The following is a 22,970-nucleotide window of genomic DNA, read 5'->3' as shown; positions in this document are numbered from 1 at the left end:
GTTGTCCAAGTCCAGTTCTAGATATCGATTCAGTAGCTTACCTGCAGGTAGTCCAATATCAGTCATGAAAATTTCCCGCATTGCCAGGAATTCTTCATCTGGTGCCATATTGGTATGCCCAAAACTGTCATTCTCAGGCCATATTTCTCTGCAAATAAGCAATGATTTGTAATAATTACTTTTCTAACTTTTTAGCATTAGTTTTTCTTTATGCTAAGAACAGTTTCATAGAATATTATACAAATCATAAATTTACAGATTAACATTCAAGCAAAAAAATAATTACTTTAATGAGCTACCTAATTTGTTACTTTGGAAGCATTACAACATAATAATAATTATTAAGTTCTTTTTACTAAAAATAAATTATTAAAGACAAAGTTATCTAAATTTAAAGAACATCTGAAAAGTACAACAAATAAACGCACACAAGAAACTACATTAATTTTTATTATAATTTAAAATTTTTGGTATTGTAATATAGTAACACTGTCTACAATAAGGAGAATGTTAACACTTGTTTGATCTCAGCTAGGTTTATTATCAATTTGATAGATTGTATTTTAAAAGCTTTATGCGATTATAATGGGTTTTTTAATGTTTGATGATGGCATTGTCATAGCCAGTTTAGTGCCGCCTGTATTGTCAATCTGGCTTGTTCCGTTAATCTCCAGTGATTGTTTCGCGCTAGTGCTGTTTTGTTCTTTTTTGTTTTTTTTTTATGACAAGTTTAAGTGAACAATGTGCAGCTGTGAAATGCATGCGTGTTTAAACATGCTGCTGAAACTGTTAGTTGTGATGGAGAGTATTTTAAAGTGGATAAGGTTTTTGTGTAAAAAATTTGAAACTATATAGGTTTTAAAACATAGTTCCGGCTTCTTTTGGGTATCCCTCGTGGAACTGACTGTCAAATTTGTTCATATCCAACAGTTTTTGATATCTTGTACAATGTGTCATATACTATATATACAGGGTGATTCAAAACTAAACGGCAATCTCTCGGGAGCTTATTCTATAGCTAAAAACAAGTAAAAAAGTTCATATAACCATATGCCCGGAAACGCTTCGTTAGCGAGTTACGCCTAGCGAAAGATTTCACCCGGATTTCAGAACCTTTGGTGAAGTCAGGCCGTATAAAAATGGTAAAGGTAGTTACAAAGATACAAATACGATTGTTTTTATGTTTTTATATCTGACAAATTTATTAAAATTCGTCCCAGAGCTGTAAATGCAATACTTTCAGAGATATCTTACGTAAAACACAAGAATTGGTGCAAAGAAATAACACATTTTTGTATTTAACGTAAGATTACTTCCATAAATGTTAAATAAAGGTCACTTTTTCTTAAACAGATTTGTAGAACATTTAATTCTGAAAAGATTCATGTGAATTACTTAGGAAAAAAATAAATAATAGGTATTGAAATTTAGTTTTATTTAAAAATAAAACAGACGCACAAAAATGCATATTCTTATCTGCATAAAATATTAACTAATGTTTAGGTTGTGAGTAACAGCTGATCATTTATTCTAGACTGAACATTAACATAAAATGTATTTACCTTTATAAAACTGTAATAATCACCTATAATAGTTGCTCAAAGTGTCCTCCGTTGTTAGCAATGCATGTTTTCGCACGACGAATCCACTCTTTTCTAGCGCGTTTCATAACGTTTGGAGCATTCTTGATAGTTTCTGCCGCCTCTGTAATGCGATTACGTAACTCCTCTATGGTGTTAATCCGTTTTGAATAAACAATTGACTTCATCCAACCCCATAAGAAAAAGTCTGCTGGCGTGAGGTCAGGAGAACGTGGTGGCCATTTTACTGGTCCATTTCGACCAATCCATTGTCTACCGTATGTATCATTTAAATAGTTTTTCACATCATTAGAAAAATGTGGAGGTGCTCCGTCGTGCATAAACCATGCATTTATTCTGTTTTGAACAGGAATATCTTCCAAGAGGGTAGGCAGGTTTGTTCTTAAAAAATTTAAGTACGCTACTCCATTAAGTCGATTAGGGAGGAAAAATGGACCAATCAAATTATCACCCAGAACACCAAGCCATACATTGACTGAAAATGTATGTTGAAAATGCCTCGTCGCAGTTTCATGTGGGTTGTCGTACGCCCAAGTATGGGTATTACGAAAATTTACAATTCCATTTCTAGTAAAACAGGATTCATCAGTAACGAGAATACGCCGAAGAAAATACTGATGTCGTAAACAATTTCTTCTTAACCAGCGGCAGAACATCTTCCGTTTATTAAGATCTTGCGGTAATAAGTCTTGAACACGTGTTATATGGAATGGGTACAACTGTGCTTCATGAAGTGTCCGCCATACGCTTGACTGGCAAATATTTAACTGACGTGATAATCGTCTGGTGCTTGTGGTTGGTGATAATTCTACAGCATTTATTATTGCTTGTTCATTATTATAGTTCCTTGCGCTACGTTGACGACCAGTATCTATTCGCTTCGGTTTAAAGCTACCAGTTTCTCTAAGTCGTCTCTCCACAGCTTCAAATGTTTTGCGATCAGGTGTTCTTCGATGTGGAAAAGTATCACGATATTCCTGAACTGCAGCTAAACCATTCTTGTTAACTTTGCCGTAAATCAGTTCTCTTCAAACGAATACATACCATTTACATTATACACTTGTATAAAATATTTCCAAATAATCACAGGATCTCACAAAATACAATCTTTACACGCCACAATACAAAAACCTCCATAAAGGTTATTCAAATATTACTTCATGAACTTAATTGTTGATCAGCTGATATTGCCAACCTTTGCAAAGAAAATATGACGATAAAAAGTGCTGAATAAATGATCAGCTGTTACTCACAACCTAAACATTAGTTAATATTTTATGCAGATAAGAATATGCATTTTTGTGCGTCTGTTTTATTTTTAAATAAAGCTAAATTTCAATACCTATTATTAATTTTTTTCCTAAGTAATTCACATGAATCTTTTCAGAATTAAATGTTCTACAAATCTGTTTAAGAAAAAAATGACCTTTATTTAACATTTATGGAAGTAATCTTACGTTAAACACAAAAATGTGTTATTTCTTTGCACCAATTCTTGTGTTTTACGTAAGATATCTCTGAAAGTATTGCATTTACAGCTCTGGGACGAATTTTAATAAATTTGTCAGATATAAAAACATAAAAAACAATCGTATTTGTATCTTTGTAACTACCTTTACCATTTTTATACAGCCTGACTTCACCAAGGGTTCTGAAATCCGGGCGAAATCTTTCGCTAGGCGTAACTCGCTAACGAAGCGTATCCGGGCATATGGTTATATGAACTTTTTTACTTGTGTTTAGCTATAGAATAAGCTCTCGAGAGATTGCCGTTTAGTTTTGAATCACCCTGTATATATATCATAAAATAAGTATATCATTATATATAATTATTGTACTCAGTATTTTACTACGCCCACTTACAGATTGACAAATTACCCATAAGAACAAAACAAAGTTTGTGTATCGCTTACCGAGATGCCCGTAAAAGTCCAACTGCTTGCTCAAAATTTCCTTGCTTCAGCTCCAACTGTATTCTTTTCATGGCTTCAACTCTGAAAATTTTTAAATAGCTTCAAATAAAAACCTGAAAGTTGTCATACAACTAAAGAGGTACACCAGATAATGAGTTGTTAACTAAAAAAGATAGAAAGTATTGATGTTACAGTACATTTGACAGGTTATTTTTACCTATACTAACTACAAAATTATACTCATGCAACTTGAAAATAGTGTTGTCTATGCAACTTTGCAGATGCTTATAATGCTAAACATTGTATTTTTAACCATCAGCCTCCACCTTTCTGATAATACTCCAAAACTATCCTTGTTTATTTCATGTTTTCAAAAAAACATATTTTATTTATAAATAATAATACAACCATTCAATACAGAACAAAATAAGAACTTCTTATCAATTGGAAATTTAGAACATCAGCCATAATTTGACATTGTATTTAAATAATATGAAATAATGTGCAACTCAACCATTTTTTTAAATAAAGGGTGATTCAAAAAGAGCACCAGTTCTGAATAAAATATTAAGAGATTTATTTTAATAAAAAAAACTACAAATAAATACACCAGTATGTTCATAGAACCTTCCAATTTCACATATGAAAAATGAGGTCCTCTTGTACGTTGGCATGCACGTAACACAAATACCATTTTGAAATTGTTGTCAGAATGGTATCTGATGTAACCTATGGTTTTATGTTAAGTCACCTCAAGCTGAAAATATTATGGTTTTGTTGGGATAGTATAAACTACAATTATTATTTGATAACTTGTCATGTGCTTCTAAATGAATAAAGAAAATTCATTTGTGTTATTTTCATTCTAATTCTCGAAACCACCAAACATAATGTAGTAGCAATATCTTACTCTAATTTGTAACTAAACAAATTTGAATTATTTCTGACTCTTTTTTTAATAAAGAGAACAGTACATAAAATATTGCCAAGTTCACCAACAAATTAGTAAAGAAATATAAACAATGTACTCATTTATGTTAAATTCTATTAGTTGTAATTTACTATAGTCACAATACCAGTTTTATTAATATTACTTTTAATTCAGTTAAATATTTAGGCTAGGTCCATAAATATCTTGTAGTGTCACAAAATTATTACTATAAAGAATACAGTATGAAATGAATACTTCAAATTGTTATAGTTTATTAAAAACTAGCGGGCCCGGCGCGCTTTGCTGCGCATTTCAATAATTTTTTGCAAAAGTTGCCCGCGGCTTCGCACGCAATTTCCCGTTGAAAACAGTACACTATATTCACTTATTCTTTTTCTATCACATTCTAAACATTGCTGAGATAATTGATAGTCGTTCCATCGTGAGCCTCTTGGGCGTATTATGAAGGTATGTACCATATTCCTGCCTCTATCTAGCTGTTACCCACGGCTTCGCACGCAAATCTTAAGAACCGAAGTCCTTATATTACTTAGTAAATTTTTTTTTTTACTATAATAAATTTTAGATTAAATTAGTTATATCTCCGATGCCACGATTGAGCTTGCTTTGTTGTCTCGATCGAGAGAATATGTACACACGGAGTTTTGAGAACCATACTTCTGTCAAAAAAAACAACTAAGGTTGATTTTATAACATTCTTTATATTTGTAGCCAACGTAAGATAGTAATTATGATATCTGCATTGCTCTTCTGATCAAGCATGAGCATGGTTTATATTAAATAAATATTGCAGTTAAAGGTGAATTTTTACGTCAAATTTGAATTGTATTATCTGGATAGTAAAGTCTATGTTTAACAGTGATTGCAGAAACAGTTTAAACAAAATTTGTCGTTTCTCTTAAGCTTACTCTATGCTTTAAAACTATAAGTGTAATATATGTTTACAAAGAACAGCTGATTAAAAATTTGAAAAGACGTTAACATATGTTTGCTGCAATGCATTTCTTATGGGTATTTCTGTAACCAGTGGGGCGGAATCCTGAATCGGGAAAGGGATGGGCATAGCTTATAAACCTTCTCCGTGGAAAAATACATATACGTACAAATTTTCATCATGATCGGTCCAATAGTTCACGATTCCATAAAGGACAAACATACAAACATTCATCTTTATATATATAGATATTACTTATTTAAAGAATTAGGCATTATTTTATTGTTAATGCAAAGACACTGTTTAATCTCAACTTGTCTGATGTTGTGCATGCTTCACATGCTTTAGTTGTTTTTTTGGTGTAGTAACTTTTTGTTTGTGTTTCAATCTGTAATGGTACTGAATAGCTGATATACATTTATATTTTTTTTAATGTTAGGTAAAACATTTATGCTATCGACTTTGTTGTGGTTACCACATTTTAGGATTTTATATCTGAATAAAGCAGATGCTAGCCCTTGAAACATTGTTTCTGTTCTCGTTACATATAACACATCAAATGTGTCAATAACTCTCTTATCATTTCACTTATCCATCATCATTAATGAACTAGAAGCAAGGGCTTACAATACTATATCAAGACAAATATAGAATCAATCCTTTCATCAAGTTGACAGTGAATTGATTGCCCTAAGCAAACACTTAGTGTTTAAAAGTTGATATTTAATTTTCAGTCACACAGTTTCAGGCAGAAAGGTAAAAAATGGATAGATAAAAAATCAACATAAATTAAATGGGTAACATGATATTCGAGACAGAAACGTAGCCCAACATGATAATCAGTGAGGCAAGAGTTGACTTGAACGAATAAAGTAAAGTTTGGCGCAACATAATGTAGAAATAAGTTGCAATTTACATTATCCAGCTAAAAACAAGCAAATTACAATACTCATTCTTGTTACGATTTCGTCAATTTTTATAGTGACACTTTTTACTTTAAATTACAATTTACTATTCAAAATATTTGACTCAAAATTCAAATAGTAAAGTAACCAACTTGAAACATTCTGATATTTAGTCTGCAAGATTGGTTATCTCCATATGTACTAACTTCTGTTGATCCATGGTCAGGTCAGAGGCAGCATCAAAGGGTGTAAGATCAGAGGGTATCTCAGCTTGGCCCTGCAGTACAGCCGACAGCTCTGGTCCCACTTGATCCCAGATTGCTTCCAGGTTCTGTGTCGTCGCTGCACTCGTCTTAGGAGTACTTTCTGTAAGGTATTAATTGTTCACATTAATAAAATAATGCTTTAAACAAAACAAAGTTGAAAATATTTCTAACAAATTTGATTGTTTGATTTTTCTCAGATCCTTATACTAAGAGTGGCCACTTGATTGAACATTTCCTGGTCATGACTCTCTTAACACATTCACTGCGGGTGCCTCCGATCGGAGGCCTGGAGGCCTCTCGTCGGGTGCGTCCGCCTCCGATCGGAGGCATTCGGCAATAGCATGTTTCAATAGTCATTGTTCCCTCAGAGGTTGTGTGAGCCAGTTGTTTCGTTGTTAGCTTGTAGTTGACATGCGTATTGTTCTTTGTTTAGGCTGGTTGAGATAACTGATGATGCACAGTGTATATATTTAGTGTATTAGTTTCTGTTATTTGTGATCATGGAACGAGTAGAACGAAGTAGTGAAATAGACCGAATGCTATTAGACAGTGGTGACGATATTGACTATTCTAGTGAGTCAGAAGCTTCGGATAACTTGGACACCCCGATCCGCCATGACAGTGACCTCGACGAAGCCCAACAATATGCCGCGTCTGACCAGGAGGACGACACCATCAATGACATTGATCCCGGTGATGTAGTATACGATCCACAGTGGCAACCCCGAACTGCAGGTTTGAAAGATATACCTTTTACAAAGGAAAATAAAATACTAGTTCCATTTCCTGAAGATAATACACCTTTTGGTTGGTGGGATTATTTATTAGATGATGATTTTTTACAAACAATAGTTGACAAAACAAATGCGTATGCTTGGGAAGTATTTTTTTCAGACAGTTTACAACCTAATTCCAGAATAAACAAGTGGTCAGACCTCACTGTGGCTGAGTTAAAAATATTTATAGGTTTGGTTTTTCACATGGGAACTGTTCGACTCAATAGGATAAATGACTATTGGAAAACTGATAAAATGTTCAATTTCCAATACGTAAGAGAACAAATGTCCAGAGATAGATTTTTATTAATTTTTAGATGTCTCCATTTCTCAGACAATAAACAACAAACTGATGACAGACTATCAAAAATCCGGGTTCTAATAGATTATTTCAATAATAAAATGAAACAAGTTTATTACCCTGGCTGTGAACTTTCCCTAGACGAAGGTACTGTGCTATGGAGAGGCCGTCTACTTTTCAGACAGTATATTTCTGGAAAGCGTCATAAGTACGGCATCAAAGTGTACTCTTTATGTGAGCCTGATGGCCTTTGTTTAGCATTTACGGTCTATTCTGGGAAAGGGGGAGAGCATAGTGGCAAAGGGCATGCCGGAAAAGTTGTGATGCACCTTATGGAGGGAAAATTAGGGGTTGGCCACATTTTATATATGGACAACTATTATAACAGTTTTCCACTGGCTTCTGAGCTTCTTTTTCATAATACCTACTGCACAGGAACATTATTGACAAATAGAAGACATCTCCCTGCAGAAGTAGTAGGAGCTAAACTGAAAAAAGGAGAAAAAATAGAGCGTTACGCAGACGGCGTAATGGTAGGAAAATGGCGTGATAAACGCAACGTATTGTATATTTCTACCAGATTCGAAAATGATTGGGCAATGTCTAATAATAGGTATGGTGAACCACGACAAAAGCCATTGCCCATTGTGTATTACAATGCTCACATGAAAGGTGTTGATAGACATGACCAGCTAATGAGCTATTACCCTTGTGAGCACAAAAGCCTACGATGGTACAAGAAAATGTTTATTCATTTTCTACAAATGGTCATGATAAACAGTTTCAAATTGTATCTTGTAGCAAATCCCAGAAAAAAAACAAATTTGTATTCCTTCAGAATTGCAGTCATTGAAAGATTGCTGACAACAAATGTTGCTACACCACCACTTCGCCCCCGACAAGCTCTTACTGTCAGACATGTGCTATCAAAAACTGAAAGAAGAGACACACAAGGAACTAGGTTCTTGAGAAAGAGGTGCAGGCAGTGTGCAAAGGACAAGAAAAAAACAATGACTGTATCTGTGCTCAGTGTCCTGGAGAGCCAGGATTATGTGCCTTGGCTTGCTTCGATAAGTGGCATACCCCGTGAAGAACTAAACCAGTTCATGAACATGTAGATATGTAAATAATAATTTTGTATTTAGGTTAGTGACATTTTATTCTAAGATTACTTAAACAATAGTGAATATATATCGTGTTTCACGTGTCATTGGGGGTAAGCATCCTATAGGAGGCCTATGGATTTATGTACCATGTGCGGAACGCCTCCGATCGGAGGCACATGAAGAATAGTGCGATGTGCGGACGCCTCCGATAGGAGGCAAAAACTTAACGTCACCGGCGCCGCCATTTTGTTGCCGGAGAATTATTTCCATGCTGTTTCTGGATTCTAATGACAACAAGGTATGATAATTTGTAACAAAATATTTTAGCATAGTGCATGAGTTTTATATTATTTTTCAGCAGTGAATGTGTTAAGCAACATTTGCATGTTGGACAGCACATTGTCGTCACGGACAGTCAGTACGGTTGGTACGGGATTTTTCAAAAGTTGAAAACATTGAATTAAATGAGGCCATGCGCCCACTGCATCGTTATGGCCGTCAACGGTGTTCCGCACCTTAGGCATGTCCGATAGAAAGTCTGGAGCTATGAACTGTAGGACATTTTCGTGACAGCGGATCCGCCGACCAATCCAGTGTGCCCGCACTTCGGGCGTTCGGAACGATCATAACAGTATTTTTAGCGTGCTAAGCAATCTGTTCTTTGTTGTGCTTTTGGTCAGTTAAAATCCTAAACGCAACAAGGATGGATGTTAGTACACTGATAGTGCTTGTTGAAAAAAATGAAGAGAACTATACAATATCAGGCACCCGGAATATTTTAACAATCTGGGAAGAAATTGGAGCTGCGATGAAACTACCAGGTTTCTTTTAATTTTCTTAATACATTAGGAGTCAATAATCTGTTCTAAGTTCGATTAGTCCCTTCTCTATATAATTCTGTTTCCAGCAACAGTAATAATGTTTAAACTTGTTGTGAGTCATCCTGAAGTACTCAAAAAACTTAAGGTCATCTTCCACAAGGTCCGGGAACAAAGTGTGAAATTCACCACAAATCAATCTTTTTCTGTTAATGTTATGAATCCAAAACCTTCTTTTTCTTATTTTAACCCTGGAACTGGCAAACGCCCGATATCGGGCGTTTTAGTCGCATCCTAGATGGCAGCGCCCGATATCGGGCGTTTTAATACGTCTTTTATTTCTCAATATTACGTACTTAAAACACGATCAAAGAGTATCGGTATTGATACCAATCGAAAGAGGAAGGTTCAATTTATGTAAATAATAAACTAATAAATAATTGTATCGTTTCGTTACACGTCCATACGTCTTATAATCTCTGACTGTTTGTTTACATTCTCCCGCGTAACACGCTAGTTGCGCGCGCAGCGATGAGTCAACTGGTTCATTCGGCTATTGTTATTTCGTCAGCTGCATGGTGTCCTGTCTGGTTTATTGTTTGTTTGAGTTCTTTGTAATGATGGTTGTGTATATTACACAATAATAGTAAGTTTTTTGTGCGTGTTTACGTAATGGATCGTAATTTCCGCAATCGTTCAAGTGACATTCGAGAACTAGTTGTACATTGATACCAATCGAAAGAGGAAGGTTCAATTTATGTAAATAATACACTAATAAATAATTTTATCGTTTCGTTACACGTCCATACGTTTTGTAATCTCTAAACTGTTTGTTTACATTGAAACGAAATAAAAAATAAAATGGGCTGCCCTAGATATGGTTCAGAGGAGCTTATTAAAAATTTGCCAGTGAATTCTCAAAATTTTGCATGGCGACCAATTACTCCTAATGAAGTAATTACATTAGCCAGCAGTCTTAAAAACTCAAATAGTTGTGACATTTATCTAATGTCCAATAACCTTTTAAAAAATATAATAAAATCCATTGCAAGTCCTTTGTCTTACTGTTTTAACTTATGTCTTGTGGAGGGAATTTTTCCTGACGAGTTGAAGTTAAGTCGGATATGTCCAGTTTTTAAGAAGGGGCCCAAGGACAAGCCGCAGAGTTATCGCCCAATTTCGATTATTCCCGTTTTATCCAAAATATTTGAAATGTTGGTTTATGACCAGATAAATGCGTATTTTGAAGGAAACAAATTTTTAAGTAATTCTCAATTTGGATTTAGAAAGGGAAAATCTACTATTGACGCTGTAGATATGTTGGTGCAAGATGTGCTATCAGCCTTTGAGAACAAGGCTTTTGCTCAGGCCACCCTTTGTGACCTGAGCAAGGCTTTTGAATGTGTAAATCATTCAGAACTGTTAATGAAATTGAACTACTATGGTGTTTCAGGGTCACAATTAAGTTTTTTTAAATCATACCTTAGCAATCGAAAACAAAAGGTTTGTATAGATGGAGAATGGTCCAAGGAGTTAGTGGTCTCATACGGTGTACCTCAGGGCTCTGTACTGGGGCCGCTCCTTTTTTTAATTAGTATTAACGATCTTCCAAATTCGGTTAAAGGTAAAACCTATATGTATGCTGACGACACTACATTTTTTAATTCTAATAAAAACCTTGAAGAACTTAGATCTCTTTGTCTAAATACTTTAAAAGAGGCTTCTGAATGGTTCATGTCGAATGGATTCCATTTAAACGAAGAAAAAACACAAAAAATCTCATTTTCTTTGAGAAAATTTAATGAAAACTTTCTAAAAGATAACCCTTCTACTAACGTAAAGTTTCTAGGAATTTATGTTGACAAGACTCTTACTTGGGGACCACATATTGATTATTTAAGTATTAAATTATCTCGAGTAATATTTTTATTAAAGCGGTTAACTTATTGCATTCATCAAAATTACATTAGATCAGTGTACTTTGCAAATTTTCAATCGGTATTCAGATACGGAATAATTCTGTTTGGAAACTGCAGTAGGATAGAGGAAATTCTCGTGCTACAGAAAAAAGCTGTCAGAACCATTTCTGATGCAGGGCCCTTAGAACATTGTAAACCCATATTTGTAAGCTTAAATATTCCTACAGTGATCAATGTGTATATCTTTGACTTGATCCTGTATGTTTTTAAAAACTCTGATATGCTTAAACCAAGCAGTCATAAGTATGACACAAGATCTAAAAACCAGTCAAACATTAATTCTTGTAGATTGACTAAAACATTGAATAGCCACATTGTCATCTCACTAAAAATATATAATAAATTACAAAACTTAATCATTAAATATCCTGAGAAAACCTTCTGTAAAAAGTTGTATAAATGGCTGATAAATAATCCCTTTTATTCCATTGACGAATTTTTTAATTTGAATATCATAGACTTTTGAATTAATATTATTCAAGTTTTGTATAGTTATAATTTTAATTAGACTTAGTTGTACTTGACATGCTTGTATGTATACATGTGAATTATGACTTTGTCAATGCTTCCCTGCTTAACGGCAAATAAATTATTATTATTATTATTATTATTATTCTCCCGCCTACCGCGCTAGTTGCGCGCGCAGCGATGGGTCAACTGGTTCATTCGGCTATTGTTATTTCGTCACCTGCAAGGTGTTTTGTCTGGTTTATTGTTTGTTTGAGGTCGTTGTAATGATGATTGTGTATATGACACAATAATAGTAAGTTTTTTGTGCGTGTTTACATAATGGATCGTAATTTCCACGATCGTTCAAGTGACATTCGAGAACTAGTTGTACATGAAATAAGCAACGATGAGGATTCCGATTTAGACATTCAATCAGAACATAATTAAAAAAATATATAATAAAAATTAAAAAATAGAAAATTAATATAAACTAATAGTTACAAGATTGTCCAAGTCCAAGTGAGCTTTGAAGTTCTTACTTTTGTTGGTAAGTAGCACTTTCGAATGTCAGTGTATGATTTTTGTATCGTTTACCACATGTAAAAATAAATACCTTATAAACTATGTGTTGTTTTATTTTTACTCAGAATTAAATGCTCTTCCTTTTGTATATTTTGGATTTTGCGTATCACTAACAACAACAATTTTACAAATCAAAAACTTTGAACTAACTTTTCTTTTTTCTAAAAAACATTTTTTTCCTGAAGAGGTAGAGTAAGCGTATTTTTTTTGTTTTAATTATATTATGTGAAAAATGTTCCTTGAACAATGCTGAATAAAGAAATATATAATAAGTTATAGGTACTTTATAGTAAACATGTAATAATAAAATAAATATAAGGCAATGTATGAAGTACTAAAACACTCTGCCACTGAGAGAAATATGACCGCCAGTTCCAGGGTTAACATTCTTCTCTTCTTCTATCAAAAACACACTCACAACCACAATTTCCTCCTCCACATCCATCTTTCAACAGATCCTCTCCCACGCTGACATCTGTTTTGGCGGAGGCGGATGGAGGACAGTACAGAACACCTGATCCAGTGCGTGCACCCCTTCTAAGAAATATCGTGACGACCGTTCCGACCCAGTGGGCGCTTTATAAGATTCTTTTGTTTTGGTGAGCTGTAAGTTTACCAATTAATTGCAATATGACTGAGTGTGTTTTACTATCCACTATTAGATACATCATTTACCAGTGATATAATTGCAGTATATGTCATATAGTTCATGGGAGTTTTTATATTACAGTGATTTATCATAAGCGTATATTCTACTTCGATACTTTGATCTCCAAACATATATATATAGTATAGTATTCAAAAAGAACTGAAATGTTTACTAGCAGATGTAAATACGTTAATATTAGCACACTTACTCTTCTTCTTTTTTTGATTCCTCTTCTTTGCCTTGCCCTGAACAATAAGGTTTTGGTGACGTGAACAGAAATGTTCCAACATTTTCAGAAAGATGTGGGCAGTTTCCACCAAATCTTTGAGATATGATCTGAAAAATAACAGCCTATAAAATATTTGGCCAAACACTTGCATAAATGTTGCTACAAAACATTGAGTGGACTCTTATTTAATGTTACAAAGAAATTTTTCAAGGAAAACATACATTTGAAGTACAAGGCATTTATGGCAAGCAGACACTTTTGTTGTACTACCATCGCAGCAATAATGTCACTCCACACATATGCACTAGTTTAGGCAATTCATTCTCTCTCCACTACCACTGGTAGCAACTGTTGTGTACCTTTTGTTGTACTACCATCACAGCAATAATGTTGTCACTTCACACATATGCACTAGTTTAGGAGTTTTAGTTATCGATGATGGGATTTTCCTTTGGGGAACATGTTCATATAGGTTTGGATATCTGGATATCTGTAATAACTGACCTGGCCCAACATATGGATAGATTTGTAACAAATTGGGTGTATTAAAGTTCACGAGTACCAAGAAAATTATCTATAATTTTGTTTTTCAAATTAAAAATTACTCAATTTTTCAACCAATAAACACCAAACTATTTTAAAAACTGTTCTGTGGATTTTTATTACATTTTTACCATTTATAGACACACAAATGACACAAAATGGATTTTTATAAAACGTGTTTGTTCAGAACTTATAGAAGATTTAATTGAATTGTAATATTGAGTAAAATACAAGTAAAACCATTGTAGAAACCATACTAATGTTCTGATTTTATCAAATTCAACAAGTTTGTCAAATTTTATAAACATTTCTGGAGGAACCTTATTTTAACAACTATTAAATCAAACCTAATAAGTTTTAAACCAATTAAGATTGTCATGCAAAATTACACACATATAAAGCAGTGCATAAAATAGTTCAATGAATTATGAATAAATCCATACCATTATTTATTATAAGGCATTAAAAGATTTAAAATTATACAAATCACATTTACGTAACAGTTCTTTCTCATAAAAAGTTTATTTTGATTTGTTGTAAATATGCTACTAAAACCATGGGACAGTGTCCCAATAAAATATGTCTGGTAGAGAATAGAAACTGTTTAATTCGTGATCTGGTGTGTAAAAAAGATGAAGGTTTGTGCTATATTATGATACTGTTTATTTTTAGTGATTTCAACTAAATCTAACCTTGTAAACTTTGTCTCTGTGAAGACATTGAACAGGTAGATAATCAGTTCCCGATACTCGCTCTGGTAGAAGATGTTACTTTTGATGACCCTTGCTGACTCCCTCACCGACTGATCTGGGCTTCTGTCCATGGCCTGGAGAGTCAACAACAGCTCCTGAAACAGTTTCACAATTGAACACAGGGATCACACTAAGGAACTGTTATTTGTTCTTCTTGAACATAGTTATGATCTAATGTGGGAGTGTTTTAAAATATCACAACATACTTAGGTTATCATTGTAGAGGGAAATAAAACACTATCCTTTATCAGACGTATCTTCAGAAACAAACATCATTTCATTATGATGCTGAGTCTCACTAGTTCATCGCCTCTTCTCCCATACTAACTGATTTGTCTTGTGTTTTATATTCCTGTAATAATTAAACTTCAAACGGTTTAAGAACCATCCGACTGTGAGATTTGTTTGTTATCCACTGAGAAATGTTAAACCAGCTGAAACTCAGTGTTAGAGAAATGCTGTGCAAATCGAAGTTAACCCTTTCCTGTGTAAACAACTGAAAACAGCCAGCAGTGCTAAACCTGCCTCCCAACCTAGCAAATGAAAATAGTCTGAAAAAAATAGTTGGCATTTCCCTACAATGGCAATAATAGTTTATTACAATATTGACAATCTGTTAGACATAGTACAATTTCTTGATACTTTGAATGCCATGCCATAGTTTACACATGAAATGTTATTTGTTTAGTTCTATGATATAAATGAGAGCTTCACGAAGTATGTTCAAAAAAATGTATTGTTACCACCTTCAAAATAGTCCCCCATTAGATATTATGCATTTGTGCAAACGCTTCTTCCATTCCTTCAAACACTATTAAAGCTTGATCTTTGGTATAGGTTTGAACTCTTTCAGCTTTTAATGTCCACTATATTTGTAAAACGGCCCTTTAAGGTTCTCTTAATTTTTGGAAATAAAAAAGCCACATGGAGCCATGTCTGGAGAATATGGAGGCTGAGGGATCGTTATAGTACTCTTTTTGGCTTGCATTTAACTTACAGGCAGTAATCCTTATTGACCATTTGACCTTGTGGCAAGAATTCATAATGCACTAGGTCATTAAAATAAAAAAACACAATCAGTATAACCTTCATGTTTGACTGCACCTACGTCATATCCGTAAACCCATCGTCACCTATTATAACATGTTTCAGTTATTCTGCATTGTTGTTGAGTTAATTTAGACTCCTGAGCAACTTCCATTCATCTCAGTTTTTGTTCAAAATTCAACAATTTTGGACGAAATTTTGCTGCCACGTTTAATACCTAAAACATTTGAAAAAATTTCATGGCATGAGCCAACATCATCAGCAACTTCTCTGATCGTAATACGACAACCGTTCATAACCATTTCTTCCACTTTTTTCAAGTTTCATGAGGAGGAGCCTTCAGAGCATTCGTCATATCCAATGTTTTCACGTCCATACCAGTTGTAAACCCTTGTTTTATTTATAGCAGACTCACAATAAGCCTTTTATTAACCCTTTGAGTGCCACGCGAAGTGGTGGGAGGTCATGCAGCCAGTGCCAGTCATTTGTGACAGGCCATTCCCCTCAGTGCCAAGCACTATTTTTATGTTACTGCAGTATTTTACTAAAAAATTAACACCTTCCTTAAATATTAACATAATGGGACACTTTTTGCTTTATTACTTAGGGCAAGATACAGGCTACAAATTGGTATACATGTATATACATTTTGACCATAAATAAAAAAATATATTTATATATATGTGTAAGCAAAAATAAAAAAACACATTTTTTTTGTTTAAGATACAAAAAGTACTTATTTATTTTTGTTTTATGAGTTTTATGTGCCAATTTTATGTTCCCCATGTTAGTTGGAATACATGTACCAAGTTTCATAAAAATACATTTATATATAACTGAGTTTTGAATTTTTTTTATATATTGCTGCAAAATGCTGAAAACCTGCCCCAACATGCACGCTTACTCTTGTTCATGTAAAATATATTTTTACTAGTTTTAAGAAATTAAATCAAGGTAGATTATACAACTGTTATTTATTTATTATGAACAGACATAAATTAATTACTTTGGGCTTATTTCATTAGGCCTAAATCCTTCAGATGAAATAACTGAATGAGTGTTTTTATCACAAGAATAAATTAATGTGTTTTAATGTATTTTCGCGGTCAGATTCCGTTATATGCCCCAACGCTTAATTTTTTTTCAATGAACTTTAGAACGTTATAAAACGATGTAGTTGAGTAACAGAACTAACATTCCATCAATCAACAAGCATTTCCAGGTATTGCGATCGGTATTGTTGTCGCTGTTATCTTATTTTTCTCGAGAATTCCGATTACGACAGGCCGCGCGCGGCATCACATGATTATTTAAGTTTAGGTTAGTTTAGTTAAATTAGCGTTGGGGGCATGATGTTAGTTTTGTCCTCAACTACATCGTGTTATAACGTTCTAAGTTCATTGAAAAAAGTTTAAGCGTTGGGGGCATATAACGGAATCTGACCTATTTTCGCTTAAAGGCGATCCGTTCCTTTTACTCATTTCGGCAAACTATACCTTATTCAATAATGAAATTGAACTGAAGTAATAAAAGTAGGAAACTTTTAAAACATTAATCAAAATGTCAACACAGCCACAATAGACAGCTAGCAAAAACAACTGAACGTAAACAAAACGACTGCAGCGTGACAACAGGCGGTTCGCGCCACAGGCTTCTAGATATCAGCTACATAAAAATATTGTATACTATACATACAAACTATCACTACGTGAATTATGTCGTACATTTCTTGGGCTTTAATTTGATACGTTTTACGATATCATACGTCAATATTTAGCAACAGGATGACCAATATTGGAAAGGCCGATCTAGTCGGCCCTTGGCAATTTTCGTCAATACCATCGGGCCGATTACATCGGCCCTTGGCACTATGCGGAAACGTTGCTAGGCCGATAAAATCGGCCCTTGGCACTCAAAGGGTTTATTTTTTACACTTTGTTACACGTGTTTAATTTTTACACAAAATTTGATACAAATTTTTTTGATCCATTTGTTTTAAAAAACTAAAATCACTAACATTAAATTACCACTGAAAAAGGAAACGATGAATAAAACTAAAATTTTATTTTACTTGAGTAAAACAGTAGAATTGTGTTATAGTGTAGGAACCATGAGCCAATTTGGACTGTAGGCCTATATGTACACAACCAGCAATATAGCACTATATAACACTCTTCAAATTAATACAGAAATTTGTCCTCAAACCAATCAGCCATGCTAATTTTGGTGTGGGCGAAATGGGAGGGAGGGTATTAAAAGGGTTAAAAATAGAATATTCTTTTCTCAGATTATATTTTTTCTATCTTGAGATACTTAAAACCGACCGTCACACACAAAAACAATAGTTACATCACTGTCAGATAAGTAGATAAAAGAGATTTTATTTTGTAAGTGTGTCAAAATAGAGAGGAAATATATGGTGTGAGAAAAAAATTATCATTTCATATTTTTAACCCTTACTAGTAAATATTTAAAGACGTTAAAATACATAAAAATCATTTTAAATTAAAAATTCAATGTTTTTATTGCTATAACACAAAATTTAAATTATCACTATATCTTATATATTTGTCTAACAATAAATGTAGCTTATAATGGCTATATTAAAAAAGCACAACTAAAACAACAGAATTTCAAGCACAAGTTTCCATTTTGGGCCAAAATAATAGGATTTACTGTGCAATTCTAATGCTGCATAAACTAGTAGGTCAATCAGATAAATTGCTTTAGTACAAACATTTTAATTTTTCTTGTTTGTAATTTTGTGCGCTCATTTTTACACCAAGTAAAAAGATAGGTGTAGGGCACTAAATGTACTGCTTTTCTTTGTTTTTACTAACACAGATTTATAATCATTTCACAGTTACCAACATAAAATGACCATTAATATCTTGATATCAATAGAGTATTGAAGTGGATTGATATATTATAATGATAACATAACTCAACAACTATCATCTGCCAAGCACTCTAGACTTCAACAAGGTTAATGTTATTTTATTAATGATAAGAAACCAACAAGATTTACTATACTAAATTGAATAGTAATAAAATTACAAAATATAGTGAGTCATAATAAACACTGACATTTCACCATAAATGTCTTCCTTAGAGCATAGGTGAGAGAATAAAGAGTAATTAATATTAAGAAAGGGACATTCTAAAATCAAACTAAAAATTAAATGTGGTTTGTGCCACTATAATGTTATATGAATTTAAGTGAATTTTTGTACCTAACCGAACTGTTAGTATCTTACATTGTAAGCCCCAAATGACAAACAAACCTGGTATGCTTTGAGCGCTTGATGTATCCTTCGTGACCAAAGAGGAATCTTTTTCTTATCAACAATCATATTCTCCAGCCAGTTCTCCATCTGGGTCTGGACGAAGTGGAATATCTGCTGATGCATTGTTTCACTGTTATCACAACAGACATGATATTATACATTATAGTAAAGGCAATTATTGTAAATGGGGAGAAGATAAGAAATGTATTTCTCCTGAATACTAAAACTCAAGAGACAAAGTTAATTAATTGAACTTATTTTAAATTAAATACTCAAATTACAATTTTATATCGGATTTACGATTGGACTTGATACATTAAATTAATATATTTAATAACATTTAATCTTCAATAACAAATTTTTGAGAGCTGGGATTAATTCTGAAGTATAAAGAACTACCTTTATAGAGATAGGACAAACACATTTTAATAAACGGATCACATTAAGTCCACCAAAACCCCGGTTTTGCAATTGTAAGTTGCATACTGCCAATCAACTGTCATCCACGAATAAATAAAGCAGCTTGTGGTGTTGTGTGAACGTAAATATAGAAATTAATAAAAATAAGCAAAATATAATTGACAAAAATATGATAATTTGTCAAACAGATTATTTATTTGTGATTTTTAAACATGAAGTACGTCAAAAACATGAGTTGTTTTAGCAATTGGTAATTTGTATGATTGGTATTGGTAGCTCAGTTAATGACGTGGTGGATCTACTAAGATTCAATTGTCAAATCCCGCTGATTGATTCTTGAATCCAAATTTTTGTTGAGGATTCTGTAGATTCAGAATCCAGCCTTGACAAATCTTTAATTACAAATATTAATATGTATCAAATATTTATATCCAATCAACAATGCATCTTAATACATCATAAGCAGAAAAGATGTCATGGTTAAAAACGTAAGGGTGCATTTTACATCTTTAAAGATTATATTATAGTATTTATTTACAAAATAGCTAGTATTCTATATTAGTAGTCTATATCTTAGTACTATAGTGGTTAGGTTGTGTTAACAAAACTTCTAAAAGGTTACCTGATTAATTTTACTTGAAACTTGTATAAACGGTTGAACTCCATGAAGAACTTCATAGCCCAGAAGTAATAGGTTTCATCATTAGGTTGGCCAACTGCTCTCACTAAATTCTCCTACAACATTAAACAACATTCCACTTAAGATGCCAGAACAAACTATTTTTGAAGTCCAAAAATTATACTCAGGCAGAAAAATCCTAGACAGTCTTAAAATTTTCAGAAAATTAAGGAGAGACTTTCAGCAATCATGTTGTGCCTACTTTAACTACAAAGAAATTTGACAGAAAAACACTACTCATACCAAGCACCAATGTTTCATTTTTATTAATTTTACTAAGAGAGTAGGCTCACTCTCCCATGTGACAGACATTTCAACTAGAAGAATAGTCTGGGCACAGAATGATGGTGTAATGTTTAGGTGGGAATACACAACAGAGATAATTGTGTCCAAAATAATTTTTTATTCCTTAGCACAGGAAAAGCAAGACGGTATAACAGCATGCTGTTTTTTCTAGATCTATCACAGCTCTTTGATACTCAGCTAAATACCATGAATGAACATGCATCAATCATAAAATTCAATCTTACCTATGAAAAAATGAAGTTTTATTACAAATGTAAATTCAACAGATGAAACCTTTCTCAAGAGATCTTACATATAATTACGCTGCATATACTGTATTACTATCACATAACAAATAACATAAGACTGTACTCAGTTTGTTTACAAATACGAGGTGTGATCAAAAAGTTCCAGGACTTTTTATATACTATGGGTCTCACAGCGATGCGGTTGGCAGCATTGTATTCCCTGACTCAACAGTAACACAGCTGTGTTTGCAGATCAATCATAACATCACTGAAAGTAACATTAGCACAGTTTGTTTGAGATTAGTTTTATAGAGTTTGGCTATTTTTTGGTTTAATGAAAATGAATGTGAAAGAAGAGCAACGTGATTGTGTGAAGTTTTGTGTGAAACTGAACAAAACGTTTTCTGAAACCTTTTTGATGTTACAAGAGGCTTTTGGTGAAGAATGTCTAAGCCGATCATGCTGCCATCAGTGGTTCAAGAGGTTTAAAGATGGCCGAACATCCACAGACGACGATGCTCGTTCCGGACGCCCTTCAACGTCAATCAATGATGACAATGTTGCTAAAGTGAACGCTTTCATACGATCAGACCGTCGACTAACAATCCGTGAAATGGCAGAAGAGTGTAACATTTCATTTGGATCATGTCAGGAAATTTTAACTGAAAAACTTCAAATGCGTCGTGTTGCAGCAAAGTTTGTGTCAAAACTGTTGACTGAAGACCAAAAACAGCACCGAATTCATGTTTCTGAGGAACTTCTTCTAAATGACGACGAAGCTTCTTGGATCATGTCATTACGGGAGACGAGACATGGGTTTTTGGTTACAATGTGGAAACAAAAGCCCAATCATCACAATGGACATCAAAAGGCTCTCCAAGACCCAAGAAAGCACGTCAAATCAAGTGTGATGCTCATGGTCATGCTTACGGTTTTCTTTGACTGTAAAGGTGTTGTCTACTTTGAATTCCTTCCACAAGGTCAAACAATTAATCATTTTGTTTATCTTGAAACCCTCAGAAAATTGCGTAATGCTGTGAGAAGAAAGAGACCTGAGCTGTGACAAAGTGGTGATTGGGTCCTTCACCATGACAATGCTCCTGTTCACTCTGCATTAGTTATTCGTGACTTTTGTGTAAAAAAACGCAATGACTGTCATTCCTCAGCCCCCCTACTCACCTGACCTGGCTCCAGCAGACTTTTTTCTCTTCCCGAAGCTCAAGAGACCCCTGAAAGGACGAAGATTTCAAACAGTTGACGAAATTAAAGAAAAAACAACGGAGCTGCTAAACACCTCTACAAAAGAAGAGTTTTCTGGGGCCTTTGATCAGTGGAAACACCGGTGGGAAAAGTGTGTAGCTTCCCAAGGGAAGTACTTTGAAGGAGACAAATTCGAATAATCTGTATGTTGTGTGAATAAATGTATAAAAATTCAGTCCTGGAACTTTTTGATCACACCTCGTATATTATTCTGTGATTTTCTCGTTGCTATCATGGTTAAGACCAAATGTAAAAATGTTCGCAACACTCAGCCAAGTCCAATGGAGTGACATGTACCATCATCGAACTCAATATCGCCTACATAGAAACGAATTCTATTGGTCAGTTCATTCTCCAGATATCGTGCAGACAGATAAGACAGACAGAAATCAAATTTTTTCCATCCCCTTGAAAGATAGGCTGTGCTAGCGTTCAGCTAATTATTAACTTAATTAATTATGTAACAAATTTTAATGTTTAAAAGACTGACAATATGCAACAATGGTGTTCTGCAATTATCAGCCGTTAACTCAGTCTGACCTAGTTTGCAATAGCTGCAAACTGTCTGTAATTTTGGCCGGTGTACAAAACACTTTCTTTACGCCTTTAGAAAGTGTAGACATTCTGGAACGTAATTACTTGGTTCATAAAAGTACACTTAATGGAACCACACAATACTGAAAAAGCAGTATTAATTTTAGGTGAAAATTAACTTAAGTAACTGTCTTAAATCATCATAATATTAAGAATAATAAACATAGGAACAATACAAAGTTACTATTTCTAAAAATATAAATGAATGTGACTTCAGATTTTGAAGAGTATTTCGTATCAGTTTCTAATAGATAGTGAGAAAAAGGCTCCTTGGTCATTGATGGTTATAATCAGTCAACAATTTTCACACAGGAAACTTGTCTCAGACATTCTCTCTCCTGTGTTACACTATCCTAATTTATTATAAGTGTGAAAACAAATGGCATTGTTTTCA

At 33.7% G+C, this 22,970-nt stretch overlaps 1 protein-coding gene across 1 annotated transcript in view; it reads right to left on the bottom strand.

The window, feature by feature from the left end:
- LOC124355745 (protein timeless homolog) overlaps positions 1–22,970 on the bottom strand; it is a 59,703-nt gene that overhangs the window by 12,462 nt on the left and 24,271 nt on the right. The window contains exons 9-15 of the mRNA XM_046806903.1: positions 20,133–20,245; positions 19,088–19,220; positions 14,697–14,851; positions 13,441–13,568; positions 6,512–6,671; positions 3,515–3,595; positions 42–148 (exon numbers count right to left, since the gene is read on the bottom strand). Coding sequence (XP_046662859.1) covers positions 42–148; positions 3,515–3,595; positions 6,512–6,671; positions 13,441–13,568; positions 14,697–14,851; positions 19,088–19,220; positions 20,133–20,245 — 877 coding nt within the window. The remainder of the gene's footprint in view (positions 1–41; positions 149–3,514; positions 3,596–6,511; positions 6,672–13,440; positions 13,569–14,696; positions 14,852–19,087; positions 19,221–20,132; positions 20,246–22,970) is intronic.

Source organism: Homalodisca vitripennis, chromosome 2 (assembly GCF_021130785.1).
Source record: "Homalodisca vitripennis isolate AUS2020 chromosome 2, UT_GWSS_2.1, whole genome shotgun sequence".
Classification (NCBI taxonomy): Eukaryota; Metazoa; Arthropoda; class Insecta; order Hemiptera; family Cicadellidae; genus Homalodisca; species Homalodisca vitripennis.
The sequence above is the reverse complement of the archived record's forward strand: the minus strand, read 5'-3'. Positions and strand labels throughout refer to the sequence as shown.